Consider the following 26,850-nt stretch of genomic DNA (forward strand, 5'->3'; position numbering starts at 1 on the left):
TACTGTTCTTGAGTTATGTCCCTTTTATGATTTTATATGCAAGCAGTGGCATCATTTGCAGGGGCGGATACAGGATTTGACGTTAGGGGGGCGCAGAAAAAAAATCGCTGAGCGTAGCGATGCGAAAAATTTTTGAGGTTAAGTTATTGAAATATTCTTCTAGAGTGGGTGCAATGTAGATAGATATCTTGCCAAGACAAGTGTGGCGAGAAACATTTGTGGTAAAATGAGCGAGAAATTAAAGATTCAATCTAAAACCGCATAATTTAAATGACTACATTAACCATATTAACAAAAAATCTATTAGTTTCTGTTTATTGACTACCTCTATATATTTACCAGAAAACGGGACTGAACAAAAGTAGAATAGAAACAATTCTGAGTACACAAACTGATTCTCCATATAAAAAAGTGAGACGAAGCAAATGATGATAGCTCATCTGACCAATATAAGATATTGAAAACGAAAATTATTACAGGTACAATTTAATTGTCAATTCATAATACGTGTTTTTATTTTTGTTCTATTTTCGGAGGTCGTGCTGGACTTTTTACATACTGTAAAACAAAAACAAAAATGGCCGCTAACCACTAAAATCAAAATGACATCCTTAAAATATTCATTGTGCTTATTTTCGTGGGATCCCATGTAATACGGTAGTACCTACGGGTTTAGGCCTTGACCGTTAATGCATGCTTCGGCAAAATTTACATGTTGCAAGTGAGAATCATATATTGTCACAGAGATATTAAATAATGAGTCAAATTAACAAACTAACCTCTCGCTTGAACCATAATCTTTATCTTTCCTTAAGAAAGAGTCTAACTGAGACTGCTTTCTTGGTCGTGCCATGATGAAATAACCAACCGGTTACCCAAATAGCGGGTAGGGCACTTTCACCTTCTTCGTGGGAAAGTGATGTAGGGATGTTTTTGAACTTCGATTATCAAAGAAATTGTTTAATAAAACTGCAACTACAATGTCACAATTGTTTTATTCTAACTGCTAAAAGTCTATGATATTTGTCATCAAACGCAGTACCGCGTTTGACACCTTCCTTTGAAGTGTAACATGTTTATAGAACTTAAATAAACAAAAGGTCAGTTAATTGATTAGTAATCACGTTAAATGATTCTGTTAAATTACTGTTTTATATAGTAATACTTGTTTGAATGTTAAACAGATTGAATGCGACGACATTTGCTTTCGTCTGATACTTTATTACGTCCGGACAACCCATGCTTTGCAAATTTTAGGGGGGGCGCACGCCCGCCACGCCCCCGCCTAAATCCGCCCCTGATTTGTGTCCCATGGACTCAGTCTCTCTTTATATTTTTTTTCTGAAGTAGAGCACTTTAAATAGCTTTTTGATCCTAAAAGTTCAAAATTTTAGAAGAATATTATAGTATTTTATTTTATGTGGATAATACTGTTGAATAAATTACAGTGTAATGTTATAAATCATAATAATGTAATTCCATTTCTATTTAAAGTTTTCACAGGTTTACCGAATTCCATCATTTCCAAAACAGCAAAGTAATCCAGCACACCCTTCATGCGAAAACTTTGAATGAACATGAGGTCCCTGGTCTCCAGCTATAGATATTTTGCTATCTCCATTTCTGTTGAAATGAGGGAAGCGTACAGGTCGATTGAAATTCGGAACAGAATTGTATTTTTCTAAGTTTGAAGAACTGGTTGCAGGTCCTATACTTATGGGGATTTCCATTGTTAATTTTCCACTGCATAATTTGAATTTAATGCTTAGAAATATAGTGTATGTCACATGTAATGTTCGACATCCTGGAAGAATGCTGGGTAAAAATGACACCTGCGTAGGCATGTTTATGTTGTAACTCATTATTTTTTCTTTACTATGTCGTGACTTAACTCCTTGAGGATTTTTTTCCTTGACCGAGATAACAGTGTATGTTGCTCGATACTTATTGGCAAGAACAGTTACTTTTTGAACCAGTTCACAAGAAATACTTTTGATTTTACGGGCATATTTGTTTTGAGTCTCTAAATGTACAATGATGTTGTCGCCTGCTAAGTAGCATGTGCGATCTAGACTCATATCTATTATTGCAACTCCCGAACACGATAATTGAATGTCTTCTGTATGAATAATTGGCATGAGACCCATGGGTACAGAATGAATATCAAATGGTCTTCTTACTGTGAAATTTAGTCTCCTTGATAGGAGCACCTTTACTAGCGTATTTAAAGAATGATTGCTTCTTGCCGAAGCGGATCCTACTTCGTCACAAATTCGAACTTTCAACATATATGTTATCTCTGCACTAAATCCATTTCTATTGTCATCATATTGAACTGTTGAGGGTATTCCTGACGGAAGCAAAAAGCGAAAGCTTGATACATAATGTCCAGGGGTTATAAGTGAAGTCCATCTTCCATCTGGTGTCCCTACCATATATTTTCTTTTACACAGAAATTTGTCAACTTTTGTTTTTTTAATCTTTGTAATATTATTAATTGTAGTGATAGCACAGTGTCCGATAACTTGAAATTCAATGAATCTTATTTCTAAATTCCTTGTGACATCATAAACAACACGCCCCGAAATCTCCTCCCCGGGGGAATATCTATGATTGATATGTTTATCAACTTCTATTCCAAAATGGTGGACTAAATGTTCCTTACGATCAGTTCCACCACGTCTAAAAGCAAGTGTTCCTGGTCTAGGAGTATGACCATGCGGTAGATGCCCATTTGGAAGTGCACCATTCCAAGATTTATAAGCAGGTTGATTACGTCTTCCAGTCAATGTGCCCATAGAAGATGGCAGCCCCCTTATGGTGCCTTCATGTCCAGGATGGTAACTGGTAGTTGGCACACTTCCAACAAATGATGGTGCTCCTCTAGACCTTGTTGTACCATGCCCAGAAATCATAGATGGGGCACCTCTGAGGGAATTATGTGCTTTTGGTGAGGATTTGTTAGTGTTATCTTCAGGAACTGTAATGTATTTTGCAAACTTCCCTTTGGAGCCTCCATCTCTGTATTTAGCAGCTCTTGGACTTATCTGTTGGCCACCATTTGTGGTATTTTGGCGATAGCGAGTTTTTTCATCACTAGTGTCCAATCCAGTTAGGTCTAATTCTATCTTTTCAATGTCATCCGTCAGGTCCATTGTTTGTCCCACTGGACTTACACTCCCCTGGGTCTCTACAAGACTAGTATCCTTGTATTGGCTAGGTCCCATGTTTCTTTATGCAATTTGAAGTCCATCTGGAAAAAAACAGAAAGAACTTCATTTCTGAACACAAATTCTTAAACTTAAGATATTCTTCAACCAACTAAACCAAAAATGCACTTAAAATACCTAAATATTAAATTTTCTGTTAAATTTCCGTCTGTACTTATTTTGTGGGTGTTTGATTTCATGGTTTTGCCCAAGTCTGCATATTAATCCTATCCAAAATTTCTCTTTAAGTGAACATTTAAATTTGTGGTTGACAGCTAAACATACCCAAAAAAACTTAGAGAATTGGAATTCCTCAAATCATAATGAATTCACAGTACCTGAGTACGTACATTTGTACCCGGTAAACAGTTTATAGAAATTGAGCAAAAGGTCAAGTCTGCTCCTGACTTTTACTGGTTTCAATGTCAAACTGTCCTTCTGTTTATTATTATTTTTTATGCGGATAAAGTTAAAAACTACATTAAGATGACAGAAAAAAGGAATAAAAATCAAACAAACATGCCACCATTTCTCTCCCCTGTTATAATAGCTTATAATCCCCTCAAACTTTAATTTTTAGTGCGGTTTCCAAGTCATTAATTTTTACGGCCTATTTTTCCCAACAATAAGAAAAACATTTTATTTTTTAATTTCACATTCCAAGCCATTGTTAGCTTTGTTGAACTCGCTAATGTTCTTTCAATGGATAAATACGGTTAAATACGGTTGAGGCATTTATTTGTGAGAACCTAATTCCAGTAATTGTTATTTTAGCTCGTCAGAAACTTTATTTTACTATAAACAATATATAACATTTTGTGTTTCAAACTTCGAGTTTATCCATTTTTAATTACATTTTTTTATTAAAACTAAAATAAACATTTTGAGTAGATAGAACTGTTTAGTTTATCCTGTTCATCACTTCCATTCAAAAAATCTAATATATGTAAACAGGATTACTAAGGTAGCACAATTGTAGGTTTAAATTGCATTTTTTAGGCCAGGCAAAATGTGAATTTTGACTGCATTTTGGGTTTATTTTATTTATTATAGAAAAAAGAAAATATGGTATGATTGCCAATGAGACAACTTTCCACAAGAGATGTTAATAATTATAGGTCACTATACAGCCTTCAACAATGAGCAAAGCCCACACAGCATAGTCAGCTATAAAAGGCCATAAAATGACAAATGCACCACAATTCAAATAAGAAAACTTACTAAACTTAGCCTAATTTATGTACAAAATTGGTACACATGTTAAATATATTTTGACTGCAAAATAAATAATGAAATCATAACATTTTACATCCTTGAAGGCCAATAAACAGAATTGTATTATTGATGTATTATGGAAAAAATAAAGATAGCTTTATACGCTCACAGCTTTGAAGATACAAACACTTTAAAAAAACTAGAATTTTGTGGTTGGAAAATAAAACATGTTGGAGTTTTTTTCAGAATGAAAAGTATATATAATGAAATATAAGAAAAGTAACAAAAAATTCAAAATATTTTACCTGAAATTCATTTAACTTTAGAACTTTTTAGAAGTTTTAGAACTATTTTGATTGCTAGCAAAATATTTATAACAGACTTTAAAAAATACCAGCCATGTTACTGAAAATTAAATTTAAGTGTATATGTCCTTAAAATTTAACATGAAAACAGGAAATAAAATATACTTAACCTAAAAAATATAAAATATTTATTTTTCTAAATATCGTTCAACAATGGTATTAAAATATATCAATTTATTTCTACTCAAGTAGAACTAACATTAGTATTAGGTAAAATTAAAAGAAAGTCATGCATACCGTTAGAAGGTTGTATATATAATCTGCTTCAGTTAATTGAAAATATGTAAATATGTGTATGCACCTGTATGCAGGCATAGACTATGATGTCATGCATCACCTATTACAAGTCATTTTGTCCTTGACATAAAATGTTTTTTCTGTGAAAACATGTTTTTGCATTTTTAATGAAGTTTGAACAGCCATAGAGATACATTATTCATCTTTCAATAGCATTTGGCTGTGGGTTTTAACTGCTATGGGAAGAATTAATTTTTCATCTTTCATTGGTACATTTGGCGATGGGAGAATTCTTTATTCATCTTTAAATGGGTACTAGGATGTGGGAGAAATCACATGACAGCTAAGTCTCTGTGACGTTTGTTATTGTATTGATCAAGTAGAAATAAGAGAGAGTTAAAAGTACTCCAATAACTTAGATAATTTAACCCTGCTTCATATTGAGGGGTCTAATTGGGGTTCTTCGTTTCTAAATTCTTTAATTGTAAGGCCATTTGTCTCTTTTCTGTATTTCTTTTAGCCATTATTTCCCATTCTTACTTTTTAGCTCACCTGGCCCAAAGGGCCAAGTGAGCTTTTCTCATCACTTGGCGTCCGGCGTCCGTCGTCGTCCATCGTCGTCGTCGTCCGTCGTCGTCGTCGTCCTGCGTTAACTTTTACAAAAATCTTCTCCTCTGAAACTGCTGGGCCAAATTTAACCAAACTTGGCCACAATCATCATTGGGGTATCTAGTTTAAAAAATGTGTCCGGTGACCCGGCCAACCAACCAAGATGGCCGCCATGGCTAAAAATAGAACATAGGGGTAAAATGCAGTTTTTGGCTTATAACTCAAAAACCAAAGCATTTAGAGCAAATCTGACATGGGGGTAATATTGTTCAACAGGTCAAGATCTATCTGCCCTGAAATTTTCAGTTGAATCTAACATTTCGTTGTTGGGTTGCTGCCCCTGAAATGGTAATTTTAAGGAAATTTTGCTGTTTTTGGTTATTATCTTGAATATTATTATAGATAGAGATAAACTGTAAACAGCAATAATGTTCAGCAAAGTTAGATCTACAAATAAGTCAACATGATCAAAATGGTCAGTTGACCACTTTAGGAGTTATTGCCCTTTATAGTCAATTTTTAACCATTTTTCGTAAATCTTAGTAACCTTTTAGAAAAATCTTCTCCTCTGAAACTACTGGGCCAAATTTAACCAAACTTGGCCATAATCATCATTGGGGTATCTAGTTTAAAAAATGTGTCCGGTGACCCGACCAACCAACCAAGATGGCCGCCATGGCTAAAAATAGAACATAGGGGTAAAATGCAGTTTTTGGCTTATAACTCAAAAACCAAAGCATTTAGAGCAAATCTGACAGGGGTGAAATTGTTCATCAGGTCAACATCTATCTGCCCTGAAATTTTCAGATGAATCAGACATTCCGTTGTTGGGTTGCTACCCCTGAAATGGTAATTTTAAGGAAATTTTGCTGTTTTTGGTTATTATCTTGAATATTATTATAGATAGAGATAAACTGTAAACAGCAATAAATGTTCAGCAAAATAAGATCTACAAAAAAGTCATCATGACCAAAATGGTCAGTTGACCACTTTAGGAGTTATTGCCCTTTATAGTCAATTTTTAACCATTTTTCGTAAATCTTTGTAATCTTTTAGAAAAATCTTCTCCTCTGAAACTACTGAGCCAAATTTAACCAAACTTAGCCATAATCATCATTGGGGTATCTAGTTAAAAAAATGTGTCCGGTAACTCAGCTTACAAACCAAGATGGCAGCCATGGCTAAAAATAGAACATGGGGGTAAAATGCAGTTTTTGGCTTATAATTCAAAAACCAAAGCATTTAGAGCAAATCTGACAGGAAGTAAAATTGTTGATCAGGTCACTATCTATCTGCCCTGGAATTTTCAGATGAATCAGATAATTGGTTGTTAGGTTGCTGCCCCTGAATTGGTAATTTTGAGGAAATTTTGCTGTTTTTTTGTTATCTTGAATATTATAAAGATAGAGATAAACTGTAAACAGCAATAATGTACAGCAAAGTAAGAACTAAAAATAAGTCACTATGACCAAACTAGTCAATTGACCCCCTAAGGAGTTATTGCCCTTCATAGTCAATTTTTAACAATTTTCTTAAAATTTGAAGATTTTCAATAACATTTTCCACAGAAAGTACTGTTATAGATAGAGATAATTGTAAGCAGCAAGAATGTTAAGTAAAGTAAGATCTACAAACACATCACCATCACCAAAACACAATTTTGTCATGAATCCATCTGTGTCCATTGTTCAATATTCACATAGACCAAGGTGAGCGACACAGGCTCTTTAGAGCCTCTAGTTGCTATTTTTTTCTCCATTTCTTTAATATATATCTACTTTTTACAAACCAGACCCTTTATGTAGATTTGTCTTGCCAAAGTCACAACTAGGGTCATCAGTTGTTGTTTTTGTTTAAATCTTTGGTATCAGATATGATATCAATAAGACATCAACTCCACAACCAAATATACAATTTAAGGTTGCCTTATATAATGATACAAGAATATGTGGTATGAGTGTCAATGAGACTGCAACTCTCCATCCAAGTCCAATATGTAAAAATAAACCTTTATATGTCAAAGTAAAGTCTTTAACACGGAGCCTTGGCTCACACCAAACAGCAGGGTTTTTATAAACTGACAAACGCTCAACAATATGAAAATGTCTAAATTAACACAAATGTAGACATGGTAGACAAGTTGTTAACAAATTCATTGAGAAAATATATTCCATTAAAACCAAAAGAATAAAAAATGTAGATACCATTACCATGATTGCAGCAACAAGCGCTGAAGAATTTATGGACCTTTTGAACTGGAACATTCAATTCATAGAAAATCAAGCTTTAAATCCCATTTTGACATTAATTTAATTTTATAGAGGAAAAAGCTGTAAATTTTATCTAAAATTGCACCCATTTTATCTGAAATTTTACTTTTTCTGTTCCATCATCATGTCTTGAAGTTTACAAAGAAATCAAAATCGAGTTTTAAAAAAAAAAAGTTGGACATTTTAATTGTAAGTTTGAACTTGGCATCTACCTACCTACATATATTTTAATTGCTTAGGTAAGCAATTATTCCATGGCAGCATCACGATATGTCATTAATTATGAATGTGACTAAGTAATAATCGACCAATTTCTTTTAAATGATATTGTAACATATATCGTTTTCAATTCTTCCCATCTTTTTAACATGATTAACAGAACTAGTTATTTTCCCACGATAAATAATTTAAAAATTTCGACAGAATTACAGATTGGTTTTATGACAAAACGAAATCTACCTGATAATTATTGGTTTAATCTTGATCTTTGCCTTTTTGCAACATTTTACATTTGCCTTGTGTCATTAAATCCCATACTGTGGATTCATCATTCTTTTTGGGGTACTATAATTATCATATTTTCATGGATTGTGTGGGTATAGGTACATGTGGTACAACAAAATGATTTTCCATACTCAACAAATGACATGTTTTTTGAAGGATTTGGAACAGAATTTGTTAAAATTATAAAACCAAACAACCACCAATATATAATTTTTATCATTCCTTGAAAATAAGTACCCAGGAAAAGAAATGAATACCAAATATATTGAAAGACTAATTGTTGATCAGAAAATAGTGTCAAAGTTCTTTGGATCTTAAAGAATTATTTTCATATAAATGTACTTTTCAATGTATGACCATTGGTGAAAATATGTAAGCCCATGAATCTCTTGGTAATATGGGGACGAAGTCCCCAATTACGGTAGAAAAATCAATGAAAAAAAAAAAAAAAAAAAAATCTGGGAAAATTTCCCGAATTTTTCATTGTACTAATGAACTCAAAATCGTTAACGTTTTTTTTTCAGATCTAGTTCCTGTTCCGGTTTTCCCGCATTTGCGCAGAAATCTGTCTTGTTTGCATGAGACTTTGATTTTTTTTTTTTATATTTATCAGTCTAGTAAAACATAAGATTGGATCTCAATACAAATTCAATTTTAATAATTGTTTGATATGAAAAAAAACCGTTACGTTCCCTGATGAAAGCGTTTCTTTTGTTTACATCGAATATGACGTCATAACTTAAAGAACGTCACAGCTAATTCCCTAACAACAGAACCAAAATCGGGAACGTTACGTACGGTATTTCGGTTTCTTTTATCAACATGATTGAATTAAGAAAATAATACATACAGACTTCGTCCCCATTCACAGGTTATGCCTGCCTCATATTACGCTGGAGATGGGAAAGCCAAATATTCTCTTCTATATCAATTTAAGGGGGTAGACTTTGGTTCAGGGAGATAACTCTGGAAATCAGTTAAGCATTTGTTAAAGACAAGTTCATCAATGTATTTTAAGCATTTACCTGAAACAGATTGAAAATAATCTATGTAACCTGGAAGCTTAGAATATATTTTTGAAAATGGTTGACACAAACGTACTGATGATTTTAAGAGTTATTTCCCTTAAGTTAGGTCTACCTCCTTAAGTTATGGTAAAATCATTCAATTTAAAATCTGATCATTCTAATTATGGAATAAGATATTTCTTTGATTTTGCAGTGTGAAGATATGATTTAAAGAATAAGATGAAGAAATACAGAAAATTGGTGCCATAGTCAAGTTGAACAATTAACAGAAAATGTCTAGGTAAATTTACATGAAGTGAAATCCCCCAAAATTGAAGATTGAAATTATATAATAAACTCATCAGATGTATTTTCTCTGTTGTATTATACCAATTTATACTTTTGTATAGTAAAATGCTGTTTAAATGCATTTGAGAAATGACTATTTCATAGCATTTTGTTTCAACAAAGAATCAGTGTATAAAAAACACATTTCTGTCCCTATCCTTTACCCTCTTTTTCCAGGAGTCGCTGGATTTTCTGCATATCAACCCAATCAACACACAATTGTGGAATGTTACCTTAGTATTTATAGAAATCAAGTTCTCATCCTGAGCATGCATGAAATAGTTGCCACTGGAAGTAGGGCAAACATGAACTTATCAGTTGAGCTAATGAACATATAACTTTTTTTATAGGCCAGTTCACTTTCAAAATCATAGAAAGGTAAACCCTGCTTGCCACCCGAAATGGCCTTTTTTTAAGATCGTAACAACAGAACAGGGGTAAAATACATATTTCATTCTTTTTACTTTTGCATGCTGTAGATTCATTTATTTCAGAGGGTTCCAGTTTTTGTGGATTTAGGAAAATTGTATTTTCAAGGTTATTGATTTTGTGGATTTCAATAGCTTGTATACAAGCATGAAGAAAAATTCATATTTTGTGAAACGTTTAAATTTTGGGTTTCCCTATACTCATGAAAGCAACGAAAATTGGTACCCCATATGCATGAAATAATAAATCTACAATATTTTTCCTTTAATTTTATAAACACTTTTAAAGAAAGAAAGCCTATGAATGCATGCTGAGTTAACCCCAAAAGTTTTCTAAACTGAAATCCTTAAATTTATTAACTGAGTTTCAAAGAATATTTTAATAAGAATAATTCTTAAAGATGCATTTAACATGCTTAACATTGATCTCTCTGAATACAAATACTAGCTTAAAAAGAAGGATAAAAATGCAAAATGTCCGTAACAATCTATATTTTGATTAAAAAATGCAAATGACTGTGGCTTTCTTTTCAAAAATTTGTGAATTACTCAATTTTCAATTCAGTTTTATTCAAATCTTATCAAATATTCTTCCGTCTGCATGAATTTTAAAATCAATAATTCAGTAACCTTTTATCTCCCACTGTTAAAATTCTTTATGCTTCGCATATCATAAAACCAATGCAGTGAAATTTTCAATCGAAAATTTAGGAGAACAATTGAATGAGATAGATGTTTAATCCTTAAAAATTGGAAACTGAATTAAAATCTTTTTTTAAATCTATTTAGCATTAAATTGAATTTATATTTCTTTTTGTTATGAAATATTTATAGTATTAGTTTTCAAAATCAATATGTCTCATTATGTGTTACGGTACATGCACATTCAATAATTTTTTTCATAGAATGTATCATTAATATACAAATCTTTTTCAAATCTATTAAGCATGAAATTGAATTTCTATCTCCGTTTGTAATAAATTAATATTCAAACTCAATATGTGTAATGGTACAGAAAATTATATAGTACACATTCAATATTTTATTACCTGCGAAAGAATAAATATATTTTAATACAAAAATATACTATACATCAAGATTATCTAAAAAAATCAATGTTCATATATATGCATGTACTATAAAATATTTCATTTAATAGGATTGTCAGTTTTCCTATCGAAGGTCATGGTCTCAGGCACTCCAGCTTCCCCCACCAATAAAAACTGGCCACCTTGAAAAAGCCCAAAGGTGGCACAATCAAATGTAAAAAATTTCTCATGAGGTGATTGTCATTAGAACAATTGGTGATTGGCAGTCACTTTACTTTTTGAATTGATTGAATATTTGAACAAACAGTAGCACACTCTACCCCCTCTGTTGTCTTAAATTTGATAATGGTGTCACTGTGATGGATGGTTTAAGATTGTCAAGTCTCTAGAGACAATTGAAATGCATATTCAATTTAAGAACATGTATTTAACATGCATTTTTCCAGCTAGATTTTTATTGTGCTGGTTCACAAGGTTACAGCAAATACCATTTTTCAAGTCTTATAATTGTTTGACGTTGCTGGTGATTGAACTCCAGGACCTCCTGCATTCGAGGCTGAACTTGAAGAAATTAATATATAAATGCAATTATATCTTGTCAGCAATGAAAAGTATGGCAATAAAATAAACATAAAATACCAAAAAAAATATTTAAGAGTTAAGGATTGTTGCTACAACAATACATAAAAATATATAAATGCCTTGATGGTTAAAGAAGATGTGGTATGAGCACCAATGAAACAACTCTCTCATCTAAGTTACAATTTGTAAAACAAAAACCTTTATAGGTCAGAGTACAGTCTTCAACAAGAAGCCTTGGGTCACACCAAACAACAAGCTATGAAAGGCCCAAAAATGACTAGTGTAAAACCATTCAAACAGGAAAACCAACGGTCTAATCTATATAAAAAACGAGAAAAGTCTTTAACAGAAAATTTGATAATTTTAGAAAATCAGTCTTAAAATATATAAAAATTTAAAATAAAAATGTTAAGAATTTACTTACATGTAGACATATATAAATTTCTCATTTTGACACTTATCCAGATTTTTATATTATAGCCAATACCTAATCCAACAAGATCATGTAGTAGTATATATAGCGCTCTTTTGAAATTGTGTTTAAAATCATTCAAGCCAAGTTCTCAAATGAAATGTCGCCACGATTCAGTAGTTTTAAAAGAACAATTAGCATAACAGGTAAAATAAATAAACATCGCTATCTTCAGATCAGAGTTAGAGGGGTACAAATATATTTGTTTGTAAATAGCTATTTGTTTCTTTAATTGAAAAAAAAATTGTAGATAATATGTTAAAGGGGGTATTGGAAAACTTCTTATTTTTATGTGAATTTTTGAATTAATAAACTTGTTTTTTTGTTTCTTTTTTCATCCATTATAAGAAGTTAGTGTTTAACATGACCAATTTCGAAGAAATGGAGGGTGCTACGTTATACTCATAGACTCTGTTCTGAAAAAATTTTCTAACAAAAAAAAGTTTTTTGAGTGAGTTGGTTCTGGGAGGGGGGGGGGGGGTAATTGATTTATAATAAAATGTCTCCGGTTTATTGGTGCTTAAAGTTTAAGGTTTTGAATTACTAGCTGAAATAATTTGTATAATTTATAAGATATATATTAAAAAAATTAAACATTTCTAAAGATGACAATTAAGTGTACGTTCTTTTGTAGTACAATTATTATTTTTTGGTTATAAGACAAAAGCTAGAAAATATAGAAAAACTAGAAAGTGATATTACATTTTACACTTACCTAAACAAATTTATTGCTTTAAATATTCCTTCAAAACAAAGAACAAAAGTTCACCACACCACAGTACACAAATATCTAACAAAGCAGATTGTCTAGTTCCTTCTATTGTTTGTGTGTATTAAGGGGTGTATTTGTTGAAATGTTTTGATAGAACGGTATTTAAAGGTCTTGCATGTCTATTGTTAGATAAACCGATTTGTAGGTCGATGGTCCATTTCTTAAAAAGGTGTTATCGAAAAAAGAAGTTATTGTTTGTTATATGTAGGTCAATGTATTTCTTTTATTCCTAATTAATGTAAATAAATATTGATGAAGTGAATTAGAGGCTATAAGTAGCTGCACATTTCCGAAGATATATTTTTTGTCTATCTGTATAATTTATAAAAACATTATAGTTACAGGTGTATTTAAAGGTTTAAAAGAATTAAGGAGGATAAAGATAATCTTTGAGTTTAAAGTTGGTCCATTATTATGAGTAGTGAACATATCAGTATACTGCTTACAATCAATGGGAACATTTATTGTTGCAAGATTTTCAGATGCATTGAAAATGTCATGTGATGGTACTTTTTCAACCTCCATATTGAAAACAACAGCTATCTCTGAAATCTACTATAAGAGACATGTATCACCTTTTAAATATTCAGTCAGACTTTGATGTAATTAACATAGTTAACAAGCCTTTACCATGTTTACATACCATTTACACCATCTTATCAAGATGGGCCCTCAGGGGCCAGTCTCTGATCAATCTATTGATACCTTTATTATAAAACAATCCAATATAGACCTATGGTATATTTATGACTTGAGGTCTTTTTTATGTAATGGCTCAGATTTTAAACACAGATATTGGTAATAATGTAGGTTCTACGTACACTTCTTTGAACTTATAAGTACACTCATGTAAATTTATCTTTTTTTAAGGGTACCAATGTTTTTGAATTGAGGAAAATTTTTATATTCATGGATATTTTTGGCAAAGTGCAGTCTGATTAAAATCAAATGTCTCAGCGCTTAAGTTTTCTGATATGCAATGTCACATATCTGAAAACATGAGTGCTGAGAGGTTTGATTTTAATCAGATTGCAGGGCGAAGTGTGCATACTTAACTCATTTAAAATGTTTCAGTTTACATTTCCTCATTTATATATGGAGAGAGATTCCATTAACTATTAAACTAACTGTTGAAGTAGAAATTGAATTATGCTCCTCTTTAAAGTACAAATCTCAAAAATATTTACAAAATGTTATTGACTAAGTATTACTGTGAAAGGAAATACATATTAAAAGTTGAATACTATTTGCCATCCTTCACACACGATTTGTATTCAGAACATTTTCTCACAAATGAATAAAGTCAATAGAATCTAGTATTAACCAATTATACTGTCTGTGTCAATACTGTTTACAGTAAAACCTGCATTTAAATGTTGTCATTAATTCTAGAGACAAATATTAAAACAGAGATGTTAGACACACATTAGACCAGAAGCCAGAAGGTCTCTGAGGGGGTCAATTTGGGTCATGACACTCTGACTTTAATAGTTATAAAACTTCCATTTGAATGTCAGATTCTTAACTTTTATTAGTCGTTAATGGGCATGGTTTTCTTGCTGTGTTGAAGACCCATTGGTGGCCATGGACTGTTTTCTGCTCTTTGATTGGGTTGTTGTCTCTTTAACACATTCCCCATTAATTTCCATTTTCAATTTTATTTAATAGATATGTTTGCAAGTTAGGGAGGGTCATCTGAAAGCTCATGGCCAGTGGCGGATCCAGAACTTTTCTAAGGGGGGCCCGCTGACTGACCTAAGGGGGGCCCACTCCAGTCATGCTTCTGTGATTCCCTTTATAATCAACCAAATTTTTCCCACGAAAGTAGGGGCCCGGGCCACTCAGGCCCCCCCTAGATCCGCCTATGATGGCTACTAGTGAGCATATCATCAATAAGAATTGCTCTGGGCAACAAACATAAAGTTCCTGGAAAGATTTCTAAAATTCAACATATGGTCTTCAAAAATATGGTCCTTATGTATAATAGACATAATGTTGGGTATAGAGGTCAATGAAAGAGCACTGGAAAAAAATGATAACAAAAAAATCCCAAAATCCAACAATGATCTTAATCAATAGTCCCATCATGTGACTCACATATCATATAAACATTTATTCGTCAAACAAACAAAAATATTGCAAAATGCTGACTTCAATTCTCTAGACATAAATAAAAAGCAGATGTTGGCTATATGCACTAAAATCAATGATACAATATAGAAAAACACCAAAAAACATCTATATTTATAATAGGCCATTCTTCATTTATATGAGGATGGGTTGACATGCACACAGAGTATATCTGTGTTATTTTAGATTAACCACATATAAGTAGAATATACACATATTTCTAGAAGAAATGAGCAACAAATGATGTGTCAAATGAAATGAAATATTGGAAAATGTTGACTCTGAACCTTTCTTCATATTAATAAAAAAGCAGCCAATTATCAGGAGCTAATAGATCCTTTCAAACCATATATGACTCTATGGGTAGATTTAGTTGATAGAAGACTGCATTTAATGGTTTAGAATAACCATTTTATACAGGACATTAATATATAATTTTCAAAATTAAAGAAACCAAAAAACACACTAAATTGCTTTATATTATAAGATTTATTTAATCTTACACAATAGAAAAGGCTTTATTTGTTACAAAATGTGTCCCCAGGAGAGAAATAAAAACACTGCAAGTACTGTTAAATAAATATTAATATCACGTTTCATTTGCTTCATTTAAATCAAATTTAAATAGAAGTGCCAATCAAATTAGAGTGTAAATAAATATCCAATTTCTTATGTACATCGACATGCTTAAATTTGCATTTATAGAATAAACACAATTTTGTCTGCATTGGCTTCCCATATACTATCAATAAAAATTACTAATGGTATGAATTAACCAATTGACCAACTTTTCATTGTTTAAATTTGTTGATATTGCAAGCTAAGTAGTCTTTCCAAGAAAGATCAAAATTTAGAAATTTATAGATAGCTAGACATATTTTTATAGACATATGTGTTGCATTCTTGATGTCTTATGGTTATTTTTGTTGTTGGGTTGCTGTTACTACAGTCTGAATACCCAATAATTCTTTGTATTTAAAAGTTTTTAAAAATACCTTTCAGGGCCTTAAAATTTGATAGCTGACTATATGCAGTATGGACTTTGCTTTTGTTGAAGGCTATACAGTGACCTATAGCTGTTTATTTTTGTGTCATTGTGGTCTCTTGTGAGGAGTTGTCTCATTGACAATCATACATATCCTTTTTTATATTGGTGTGTACATTTCTTAAACAATTCACAATTTAGGTGTCCTATTGTCAAATGCTATTTTTACACATTATTAAAAATGTTTCCATTTCATTTATTATGAAATGAATGAGTCTAAACAAAAAGAAATATGTGACTTATTGTTTCAAAGAAGATCAATTTAATGAATAAGAAATGTTATACATTGTTTCATGTCTACGTTTTATTGATTTTTAAAACATTTTAAAATCAGATAATGGTAAAATAATGACAGTGCATTATTATATTGACTTTTACTCACTGTAGGCAGTAAACGATTAAAGAAAATTCACCTTGCTGACTATGAAAGCTATCTTGAAAATAATTGTGTAGGCTGTTATAAAAAAAATCATGTAAATTGCAGAAAAACACAATTATTTCACTTCAGATCAACTATCAATTCTTGTCTCGTAGCCTCAAGTTATCAGATGTTAGACCTATTTTACTTATAGGACCAATTTGCTTAGGACCTCTGAAAAAGCAGTGGCGGAACTTTTCATAAAAAGGGGGGCTGATCTGACTGACCTAAAGGTCAAGTCATGGTGGCCTTCAGCTGTTGTCTGCTCTATGGTCGGGTTGTTGTCGCTTTGACACATTCCCCATTTCCTTTCTCAATTTTATTCAGTGATTCCCTATATATATATAATCAACCAAATCCCCCCCCCCCCCCCCCTTCTGGTTCTGCTTATGAAAAGGTTGAACTTTTCTTATGAGGAGGTCAGAGGACTCTATGTCTGTGTTGTCATACACTTTACTCAGTACATTGTATTTATAATTGAACTTCATAAACAAAACTTGTGCCTGAAACACCAAATCCAGAATTTTGAAAGGTAACAGATATTGAGTCTTGAGTATGATAATCATGCTTAAAATCTTTGTGGCTGTGAGGCATGATGATTCTGATCTTTCTCTCAAATTCAACCTTTGCAAGCAAGTAAGGGTTCAAAAAGGCCTTTTGCTCAACTGGTTTGTTATAGTTATAATCAAACATTTATTGAAACCCTTGCTGCTGTACTGAAGATCTTACAAAAAGAATCTGTCTAATTTGAGCTTGAACTCGGACCAGTGTCTGCAGTACCCTTTTGATTATGACACTCTCTGTCTTTCAGGTAATTTTTGTCATATAATTGGTCAAGATAATGCCCCCAACCTATAAGAATGGTTATATAATATCAATAAAAGAAAGGTCTCTTCCAATTTAAAAGCTTTTAAAAATTTTATAAATAAGTTTATATATATATATGTGTGGTATGTTTTTATTTTAAATTGTTTTTTGGTATTCAAATAAGGCCTTCCCAATATTTCAGTTTGAAACTTCTTTATGTAGATAATAGCATACAGACTTACAAAATCTAGCAATTTACTCAAGAAAAGTTATTTAATGGTGATTATTCACGAATAAAAATAAAGACTACAAAATTGCTGGTTTCCAGGAAAATTAACATTTTTAATTTTAGAAAATTACATGCTCTGATGTGAACCACCCCCAATTAAGCAATGAAACTTACATAACTGTATACATTTTATTATAAATAAATCTATAATGTCCCAAGCAGAAAATTATAGTAATTTTCTCGTGATGCAACACTGCTAATTATCTACTTACCGAAATTATTTCACACATTTGAAATTGTTCGCCTATATCTCATGTCTGAAAGCAATAGTGTCAAATATCTACAATTAGATTCTTCTATTAAAATTTCACGTTTATATTATTATCAAGGTTGACTGATTTTAATTCAGGTAATCGTATTAAAGGTCTATCGGATCAGAAGTAGAATATATGAAAACATGTTTATATAGATTATAAATATATTAAAATATTTATTTATGAAGTGCAGAACTATCAGACAATAATCAAATTATCAATTGGAATAAGGCCATGTTATATATACCGGTATGTTGAATGGCTGATCAAAGGTCAGGTAGATATAATCAGGACTGTGTGAGGTATATAAACATGATAATATTATAAGAAGATGTGGTATAATTGCCAATAAGACAACTCTCCACAAGAGACCAAATGACTATAGGTCATTGTACAGCCTTCAACAATGAATACCGCATAGTCATAAAGTTGGGAAAGGAAATGGGGAATGTGTCAAAGCGACAACAACCCAACCATAGAGCAGACAACAGCCAAAGGCCACCAATGGGTCTTCAATATAGCGAGAAACTTGCGCACCTTGTGGCGTCTTTCAGCTGGCCCCTTAAAAAATATGTATACTAGTTCAGTGATAATGGACGTCATACTAAACTCCGAATTATACACAAGAAACTGAAATTAAAAATCATACAAGACTAACAATTCAATTTGGATTCTATTGGCTTGTACCGTACATACCTGAAAGCAATTTTACAAGCGTTGGTTGGAGGTCTTTTGGTCAAGCCTGAAGATTGTGTTTAACACCCTTTCAAGGCGAACAATGCGTTGAGGCATCCCCGTAGCCAGGCCGAACAATGTGTTGAGGCATCCCCGTAGCCAGGCCGAACAATGCTTTTAGGCATTGACAATCATGTGATAATAATATTTTTTGTCTTTTAACTCATTTCACTAAATTTTAGCAGCAGACACCTTACAATGTTGTGTATTTAACATGATTGTTATGCATCATACCAGCAGACACTTATTTTATGTATTGAAACATAAATTAGATACAAATCTTATGAAATTTTTTAAGGTTTAGATTTGGTTTCACCAAGCATTAGGCTCATAACCTTCTGCACTAAGAAACCGGATGACACAATAGCTATTATAAGACCATAAGAACATGCATTGATTGTCATTATAGTGAAAAGTTCTTAGTTTCCTTTACTTTTATTGTCAAAAGTACATCAGCAGGCCCGTAGCCAGGAATTTCCAAAGGGGGGTTCGTTGGACTAACAAACTCGACTTTAACAGTCACAATTCGAACAGAACATCGACTTTAACAGTGCTTATTTGTTTTCAAGAGGGGGTTCGTCCGAACCCCCCGAAACCCCCCCTTGCTACGGGTATGCATCAGTCAGGCATTTATAACTTGTTACAAATTTTTTTTTTACAGCAAGAAAGAAGAAAAAGATGGCTGCTGTTTTCTGTGGCAGGGTTTCTATGGTAGTGTTGATGTTGTGAACTTTCCCATCTTTAAGGAAAAGGAGGTAAAACAGGTAGCGTTAGGTGGGGACCACTGCCTCTTTTTGACCAAGGATGGTGGTGTCTATGCTTGCGGCCAGAACAATTACGGACAGCTGGGAATTGGTAACTTAGAGACTAAAGAAACTCATGATCCAGTGTTGGTTGAGAGTCTTACAGGTAGTTTTAGTGTGCATTTATATGCAGAATTTTTAGATCACAAATTTTTATATATGTTTTTGTTCTCTTTTTGTAAGAAAACTTAAATGCAATAATTATAAAGATAAGAAGATTTAGTGTGGTTGCCACTGAGACAACTTTCCACCAGAGACTAAATGACATAAAAGTTAGCAGCTAATAGGTCATTGTACAGCCTTCAACAATTAGCAAAACTAATCTCATTAAGCAATTATAAAAATGTAATAAAATATCATTAATTAAAACTGTCTTTTGTGTCTTTCAAATACAACAAGTGAAATTTTATCACAATTTGTTGATTTTTGACAGTATTTTTTATTAGCCCACCTTAAATGACCAAAAGGATCAAGTGTGCTTTTCTCACAAAAATGAAAACAGAAAAATTATTAGCGATACAAGATCAACAAAACAGAGATATCAGTCTTGAATTGTATTCTTGTTTTTAATGTTTGAGGGCTGTAATTGTTTAAAATTAACATAGGTTTAAGTTACTGATGTACAATTATATACAAATACAAAGCTATTATTAACCCACTGTAGAACATAAAAATATCAACCTTGTGATTATGCTTAAAATTTATAAAAATTAGGAAATATTTGGTACATTTATGTAGGAATTCCAAGATTGTTTCATAAAATTTTATATTGCAGATAAAGAAATTGATTATATTGCTTGCGGATCCAACCATTCTGCTGCTGTTACCAAATATGGTGATGTCTTCTGCTGGGGAGTATCAAGTGAAGGACAATGTGGGGTACCAGAAGGGAGTGAGAAATTACATGAAGGGACTGTTCCTTTACCTCAACTTATTGAAATTGTTAAAACTTGTAATGAAGTTTGTGAACATGGAAATACGGGTCCACATGAAAAAATTGCAATTCAGAAAATAGCATGTGGGAAAAATCATACGGTAGCTCTGTCTGTTGATAATGAATTGTGGGTATGGGGGAGTGGCATAGCACTAGGAGTAAATACAGTCACAAAATCTGTTACCCCAATACAGATTGAGGCATTTAATGGAAGAAATGTCTTGGATATTGTTTGTGGGGAAATGTATACAATGGCCTTGGTCGAAAGAAGTCTTCTTGATATTTCACCAAGAAAACGGCCATCTAATATTGAAAAAACTACACATAAACTTTTTCCGTCTACTTGTTCTAAATGTAATGAGGAAATCTACAGTTACATGGAAACTTCTGATACCTGTATAATTACAGAGGATCATGTTTGTAAAGATACTGTAAAAACTAGTGTTTCGGACCAATCACAGGCCATAATAAATCTTGAAGAATTGGTAGATACCAGCCAATCACAACAAAGCTTACAAACTGTTATTTCAAAAGAAAATAAAATAACAACAGAAGAGGGCAGTACTGTAACATCAGGTACGTCAATAGAAAATGTAACAGGAGATGATAAACTTTTAAAGGTAGAAAATCCTGGTAGTGAATCAAAATCTAAGGGAGATAACACTGCGACTCAACCAAATATACAGCGCTCTATTTCAGATGAAAATGTGTGGCAAAGACAAAAACCTGAAATAGAAAGGTCATTGTCATCCAAAAGTGATCACAGGGTTTCTAGTTCAAAAAGTTTTCTTGATGGAAAAAATGCAAGACAATTTTTAGCAAAACAGCTTGATGATGAAGACTTAGCTTTAAAGTTTGATTCTAATGGCGCTGTTTCTGATGGTAGTGCTGCAAAGGGAGCTGTAACTGACATTTGGTCAACAGTTCAAACAGGTATGCAGTCTGCTTATGCTATTCCGCAGCAAATGACTGGCATGCTAAGTGGCTTTAAGACATCATTAATGGACAGAATGTCTGCATCTGCACCAGAAGAAAAGGAAAAAGAAGATACAAATTCTAGCATGGATTCTAATATTCATCTCGTAGGGTTTGACACATCAGATGAAGATGTTTTCCACGCAACACAAATTGTGGAAAGCCAATTGGGGAAAGATTTTAGAAAGTCAAGTACGTCAAAATCTCCAGATCCTAAAACACCTAAAAAATCAGACTGTTCTTTTGGCGAAACAACATTTATAGAAGGCATAAAGACAGAGATGCTTTTCTTAGATGATAGTAAAACTGATGAGTTAGACCAAAGCAAAACTGTAGATCCAGGGGAAGTAACTCCTAAACGTGGAAGTCAGTCAGCTGAGACAACAACAAAAAGATCATCCATGAGGACCATTTTAGCCAAGCAAGAAGAATTGGAAAGAAAAGTGTCAACAAGATCATCAAGTAAGATTAACATCAATTTATTGCAATGCATCTTGTTTACTGTGGATTAATTTATTGTCATATGTACCAATTTTTTGTAGATTGAGAAAAGCTCTTTTTTCATGGAATTTCCAAAGTAAAGTCAGTATACAAACTTATAGATTGTGTAGAAACAGTGTTCTTTGTTGAATATTGCCTTCAACAATGATAACTATATATGTTGTATCGATTTCAAAAATGAGCGAAACCTATACTGCATAACACACTATAAAAGGCCTAGCTGACAAACGTAAAACAATTCAAATTAGGAAACTATTGGCCTGATTTATGAAATAAACAAAAAACAAAAACAAATGTTTATATCAACAAATGACAAACACTGAATTGCAGGCTTCTGACTTGAGCCAGCCACTTTACAGCATGTGGTGCTGCATGGTTGTACATGTCAGCTGGCACCAAATCCTCCCCTTAATTTCAGACAAAGCCTAAATGTTGTAGTTATCTGTTCAAAGCAAGAATTACAGTGACTGGTTTTGATCTTTTCTTCAGCGTTCTTTGTTTTCATTTACAAATGTTTTATGATATCAAATCTAATATACATAATCTATATAATGCTTGTTTATTTCAGCCACAGAAGATGAAATGAAGAGGCCCTCTATTATCATAGATACAGAGGTGTGGTCATGGGGTAAAAATAGCAAAGGTCAATTGGGTGTTGGTGATATGGGTGACAGGCCGAATCCAACCATTGTGAAAGCCTTGTCTAACAAGCGTATAACCAAGATATGTTGTGGCACAACTCATGGGATGGCATTAACAGCTAATTCACAGGTATTTACTATAATTCACAGGTATAAACTTTAATTCACAGTATAAATTGTAATTCATAGGTAAATTGGTATAATCTGACATCTGATAAATTCTTATGCAATAATCATGATAATCAATTTAATTGATGTTCTGGATTTCAAAGTCTATTTGAAAATAAATGAAATACTTTAGTTCATGTGTCAAACTATAAATAAGTGAGTTTATATATCAATCCCCAAATTTTTTTAAAAGTTTCTAATCCTGTTTTTTCATCAACTGGTATCTATATTTTGTTTCTATTTACAGGTATACAGTTGGGGCAGCAATGCATCAGGACAGCTAGGGAGAAAGGAGGAGGCAGCATTACCTGGTTTAATAAAGGTATGGCATATCAGAAGAAGTTATTCTTAGAATATACATGTATTTAATTCGTTGTATTTGTAAATATTGTTAATATTGTACCGGGGCCTCTACATTACAAAGAAGGTCTTCGTGGCTGAATGATCTATATAGTCAATCTACAGTGATCGCTAGCCTGTCAACATCATGGTTGTTAATTTGACTCCAATCTTAAATGACTAGGACATTTTACCTGTCAGAGGTTAGTGGTGTCACGGAATAGAAGTTCCTTCATAACATAAGTTCCAAAAAGAAAATATATTCTGGAATATTATTTCCACAGGAATAAATATTACAGTCCATGTTCCTAACGGAATAAATGGTATAGAATATTTGTTCCAACAGGAATAAATATTATGACAATGTTTATAACAAAGTTTCCATTGGAACTTCTGTTAGGCGGAACAAATATACGTTGACAGTGGTTCTCTCTGGGTACTCTGACTTTTCCACTACTATAACTGGATGCAATGATCTAACCAAGTGTGTTGAAAGTTTTAAACTCTAATAAACAATCTAACTATCTACATTAAAAAGTACTTGCAATGATTTTGTCCTTAGAATTTGATTGATAATGACTTTTTCTTTCACTGAATAGATATAGGAAGATGTGGTGTGAGTGCCAATGAGACAACTCTTGATCCAAATAACAATTGAAAAAAAAAATTAAAAAAAATTCATTTATAGACTAAAAGGGTTAACTATAGAATTTAACATATATGTTATTACTAAAATAAATTAAATAGCAGGCTACAGTTTATATACATCCTAACAAATCCAATACAAAGCAATATGACAAATATATGTGTACAAACAGTTTCGATTCTAAGGGAAATAACTCAAATTACATTGCATCAAAAAACTTTTCACAAAACCTATATTCCACAATGGTCCTAACTATACTAATTATTGATAAATAAATATGTTATGTCAAAATTAGACGTTTGCTGAGTAATTCTAGGTGTGACATCATGAATATTCGGAAAATTGATATTGTAAACGACTTATTTCTATTTCTCTACAGATGGTGTCAGGATGTTTCATATGGGATATTGCTGCAGGAAGTTGTTTCTCTATATTCCTAATCGACAGAGCTGGATTCCAACCAGAAGTCTTTTTTGTTGGAAAACATCCAACGTAAGTATAGGATAAAGAGTGATCCAGAAAAGTGACCATCTCTGAGAGTTTGTAGTCATAAAACAGTATAGTGCAACCCTTTCCTCCGTTGAATTTTTTTTTTGCATACTTGATTCGCATAGGATTTTTCAATAAAATCCTGAAAATATGCTTTAAAGTATTAATGCATTGCAAAAAACAAATATTTCATCAAATCAATTTAAGTCAGATATTTCTATGATATTCCTTATCATATTGGATACAAATTTTATTAAGTCTACTGCAGACACTTTGTAGTTAAAGCTTTTCAACAGAGGTACTACACAGCCGTCAAAAGGCGTCATTATGGAGTAAAGGGGGTGGCGTCAAAAGGCGTCACTATGGAGGAAAGGGTTAAAGAGGTGCAAAAGAGAGGAGAAAGATACTAAAAGAATAATCAAACCCATCAGTCTAAAAAAAACAATGCCATGGCAAAAAACGAAAAAATGAACAAAACAATAATATACAAAACAAAACAATAAAAAACTAAAGACTGAATATCACAACCCAACAAAACACCTAGGATTATCTCAGGTTTTCTTAAAGGGTAAACTATTAACTTCTGTTTTTAAAAGAATATACTTGTTCTTAACTTTGGACAGGCACATAAAAAATGTGTCAGGCTTAAGGAGGTAGACCTAGGTTAAGGGAGATAACTCTTTAAATCAGTCAAGCGTTTGTAAAAGTCAAGTTCACCAATGTATTTTAAGCATTTACCTGAAACAGATTGAAAATAATCTATGTAACCTAGAAGCTTAGAATATGTTTTTGAAAATGGTTGACACAAATGTACTGATGATTTTAAGAGTTATTTCCCTTAACCTAGGTCTACCACCTTAAATATGATTGAAGGTGCCAACCATTGCAGTATTTTCAAATTTCATTAGAAAATTTCAATTTATTTTTCAGGAAAGATTTGTATGTTCCTAACCATGAAACGAATAGACTGACTTCATTGAATTTTCTGAAACAGGTAATTTATACTTTCAAATGATATTGGGATACATATATATTTTGCATTGGTAGTCCCAGTATAGAAATAGGGGGATGTGGTATGAATTCCTATGATAAAATTGAGAATGGAAGAAAATTCTCATCCAAATTTCAACTGATCTGAACATAAGCAATTATAGGCAACTGTCCAGCCTTCAACAATGAGGTAAATTGAGTTTACTCATGTAGTAAAGTTGACAATGAACAGTGTAAAAGGCCCCAATATAAAAAATATAAACAATTCAATTGAAAGAAATAACTTACTGTTTTATAAAAAAAATCAAAAATTGCAAAATATTAATAGAACTCATTGGATAAAATAAAAGACCTGAGAATATATATAGATAATGGTATGCAAAAATTTACACTTTTGTTGTGCAATTATTTTTTCTCTTTCCAGGCTGGGTGGATAAGATCTATAGTGGCAGGGGGAGATAATAGCTGTTGTACATCCTGTTATAGTTTCTCTGGGTACTTTATGACTTTGTTTGAAGTTGCCGCTACTGAAAGAAAATTTTACTTCTACCTACACAAAGTGATGAAGCTGTTGCTGGATCCATTACAAAAGTCTGGTAAGTTTGGTCTAATGGTATAACATAAATATGAGGCAGACTGGCATATCATTTTAGCATTGGTCAAATTGCCCCCTTCTCATATCAAGGAGGATATAAAATTGAGAATGGAAATGGGGAATGTGCCAAAGAGACAACAACTCGACCTTAGAAAAAAACAACAGCAGAAGGTCACCATCAGGTCTTCAATGTAGCGAGAAATTCCGACACCCGGAGGCGTCCTTCAGCTGGCCCCTAAACAAATATATACTAGTTCAGTGATATTGAACGCCATACTAATTTCCAAATTGTACACAAGAAACTAAAATAAAAATAAAACAAGACTAACAAAGGCCAGAGGCTCCTGACTTGGGACAGGCGCAAAAATGCGGCGGGTTAAACATGTTTGTGAGATTTAACCCTCCCCCTATACCTATAGCCAATGTAGAAAAGTAAACGCAAAACAATACGCACATTAAAATTCAGTTCAAGAGAAGTCAGAGTCTGATGTCAGAAGATGTAACCAAAGAAAATAAACAAAATGACAATAATACATAAATAACAACAGACTACTAGCAGTTAACTGACATGCCAGCTCCAGACTTCAATTAAACTGACTGAAAGATTATGATTTCATCATATGAACATCAGGCACAATCCTTCCTGTTAGGGGTTAGTATCATACCATCATAGCATATATGAGAAGAACATAACCCGTGTCATGCCAACAACTGGTTTTTGAATAAATGTGTTTAGTTCCGATGCAAAGACCCTATAAGTGAATCAATATTAACGCCAAAATAAGAAATAAAGGATATGTATACTTCATGTTCTTTCTCAGATTGAATCCCAAATTTAAAAAAAAATAGCGATTTATATTTGATGGAACTTTGTTACTGTTTTAATATATATATGAAATTGGTGAGACCTTCTTAACAATTTTTGAAACGGTTAGAATATTTATATTTCATTGAAGCAATATCTAAAAATTTTGTAAATCATGTACATTTTTTGAAACTGTCAGTTATGTTAACTTTGTCAAAG

At 32.4% G+C, this 26,850-nt stretch overlaps 2 protein-coding genes across 13 annotated transcripts in view; one reads left to right on the forward strand and one right to left on the reverse strand.

Annotated features, from left to right (window-relative positions):
* The window catches only part of LOC139502750 (alsin-like), a 72,328-nt gene that overhangs the window by 11,797 nt on the left and 33,681 nt on the right, over positions 1 to 26,850 (forward strand). For 5 of the 9 annotated variants that reach the window (XM_071292322.1, XM_071292326.1, XM_071292323.1 and 2 more), the window contains exons 3-10: positions 9,631 to 9,717; positions 19,407 to 19,654; positions 20,324 to 21,919; positions 22,527 to 22,729; positions 23,015 to 23,089; positions 24,132 to 24,244; positions 25,172 to 25,235; positions 25,656 to 25,827. In XM_071292322.1, coding sequence (XP_071148423.1) covers positions 9,710 to 9,717; positions 19,407 to 19,654; positions 20,324 to 21,919; positions 22,527 to 22,729; positions 23,015 to 23,089; positions 24,132 to 24,244; positions 25,172 to 25,235; positions 25,656 to 25,827 — 2,479 coding nt within the window. In that variant the 5' untranslated portion in view covers positions 9,631 to 9,709. Of the gene's footprint in view, positions 1 to 9,630; positions 9,718 to 10,114; positions 10,202 to 19,406; positions 19,655 to 20,323; positions 21,920 to 22,526; positions 22,730 to 23,014; positions 23,090 to 24,131; positions 24,245 to 25,171; positions 25,236 to 25,655; positions 25,828 to 26,850 lie in introns of all 9 variants that reach the window. The other 4 variants (XM_071292320.1, XM_071292318.1, XM_071292321.1 and 1 more) reach the window with 1 other exon arrangement.
* On the reverse strand, positions 1,389 to 18,049 carry LOC139502751 (arrestin domain-containing protein 4-like). Of its 4 annotated transcripts, none has more exons than XM_071292329.1 (2): positions 17,969 to 18,049; positions 1,389 to 3,253 (listed from the first exon to the last, which is right to left on the reverse strand). In XM_071292329.1, the coding sequence occupies exon 2, from the start codon at positions 3,225 to 3,227 to the stop codon at positions 1,506 to 1,508; it is 1,722 nt and encodes a 573-aa protein (XP_071148430.1). In that variant the 5' UTR covers positions 3,228 to 3,253; positions 17,969 to 18,049; the 3' UTR covers positions 1,389 to 1,505. The 4 variants fall into 4 exon arrangements, with proteins under 4 accessions (XP_071148430.1, XP_071148431.1, XP_071148432.1 ...); XM_071292330.1 differs by lacking the exon at positions 17,969 to 18,049 and adding an exon at positions 13,011 to 13,110; XM_071292331.1 differs by lacking the exon at positions 17,969 to 18,049 and adding an exon at positions 12,248 to 12,410.

The sequence above is a fragment of the Mytilus edulis genome, chromosome 14 (assembly GCF_963676685.1).
Source record: "Mytilus edulis chromosome 14, xbMytEdul2.2, whole genome shotgun sequence".
Taxonomy (NCBI): Eukaryota; Metazoa; Mollusca; class Bivalvia; order Mytilida; family Mytilidae; genus Mytilus; species Mytilus edulis.

Bases quoted from the DNA above. Each gene is read 5' to 3' on its own strand.
- LOC139502751 (XM_071292329.1), bottom strand. From the start codon at position 3,227: ATGGGACCTAGCCAATACAAGGATACTAGTCTTGTAGAGACCCAGGGG.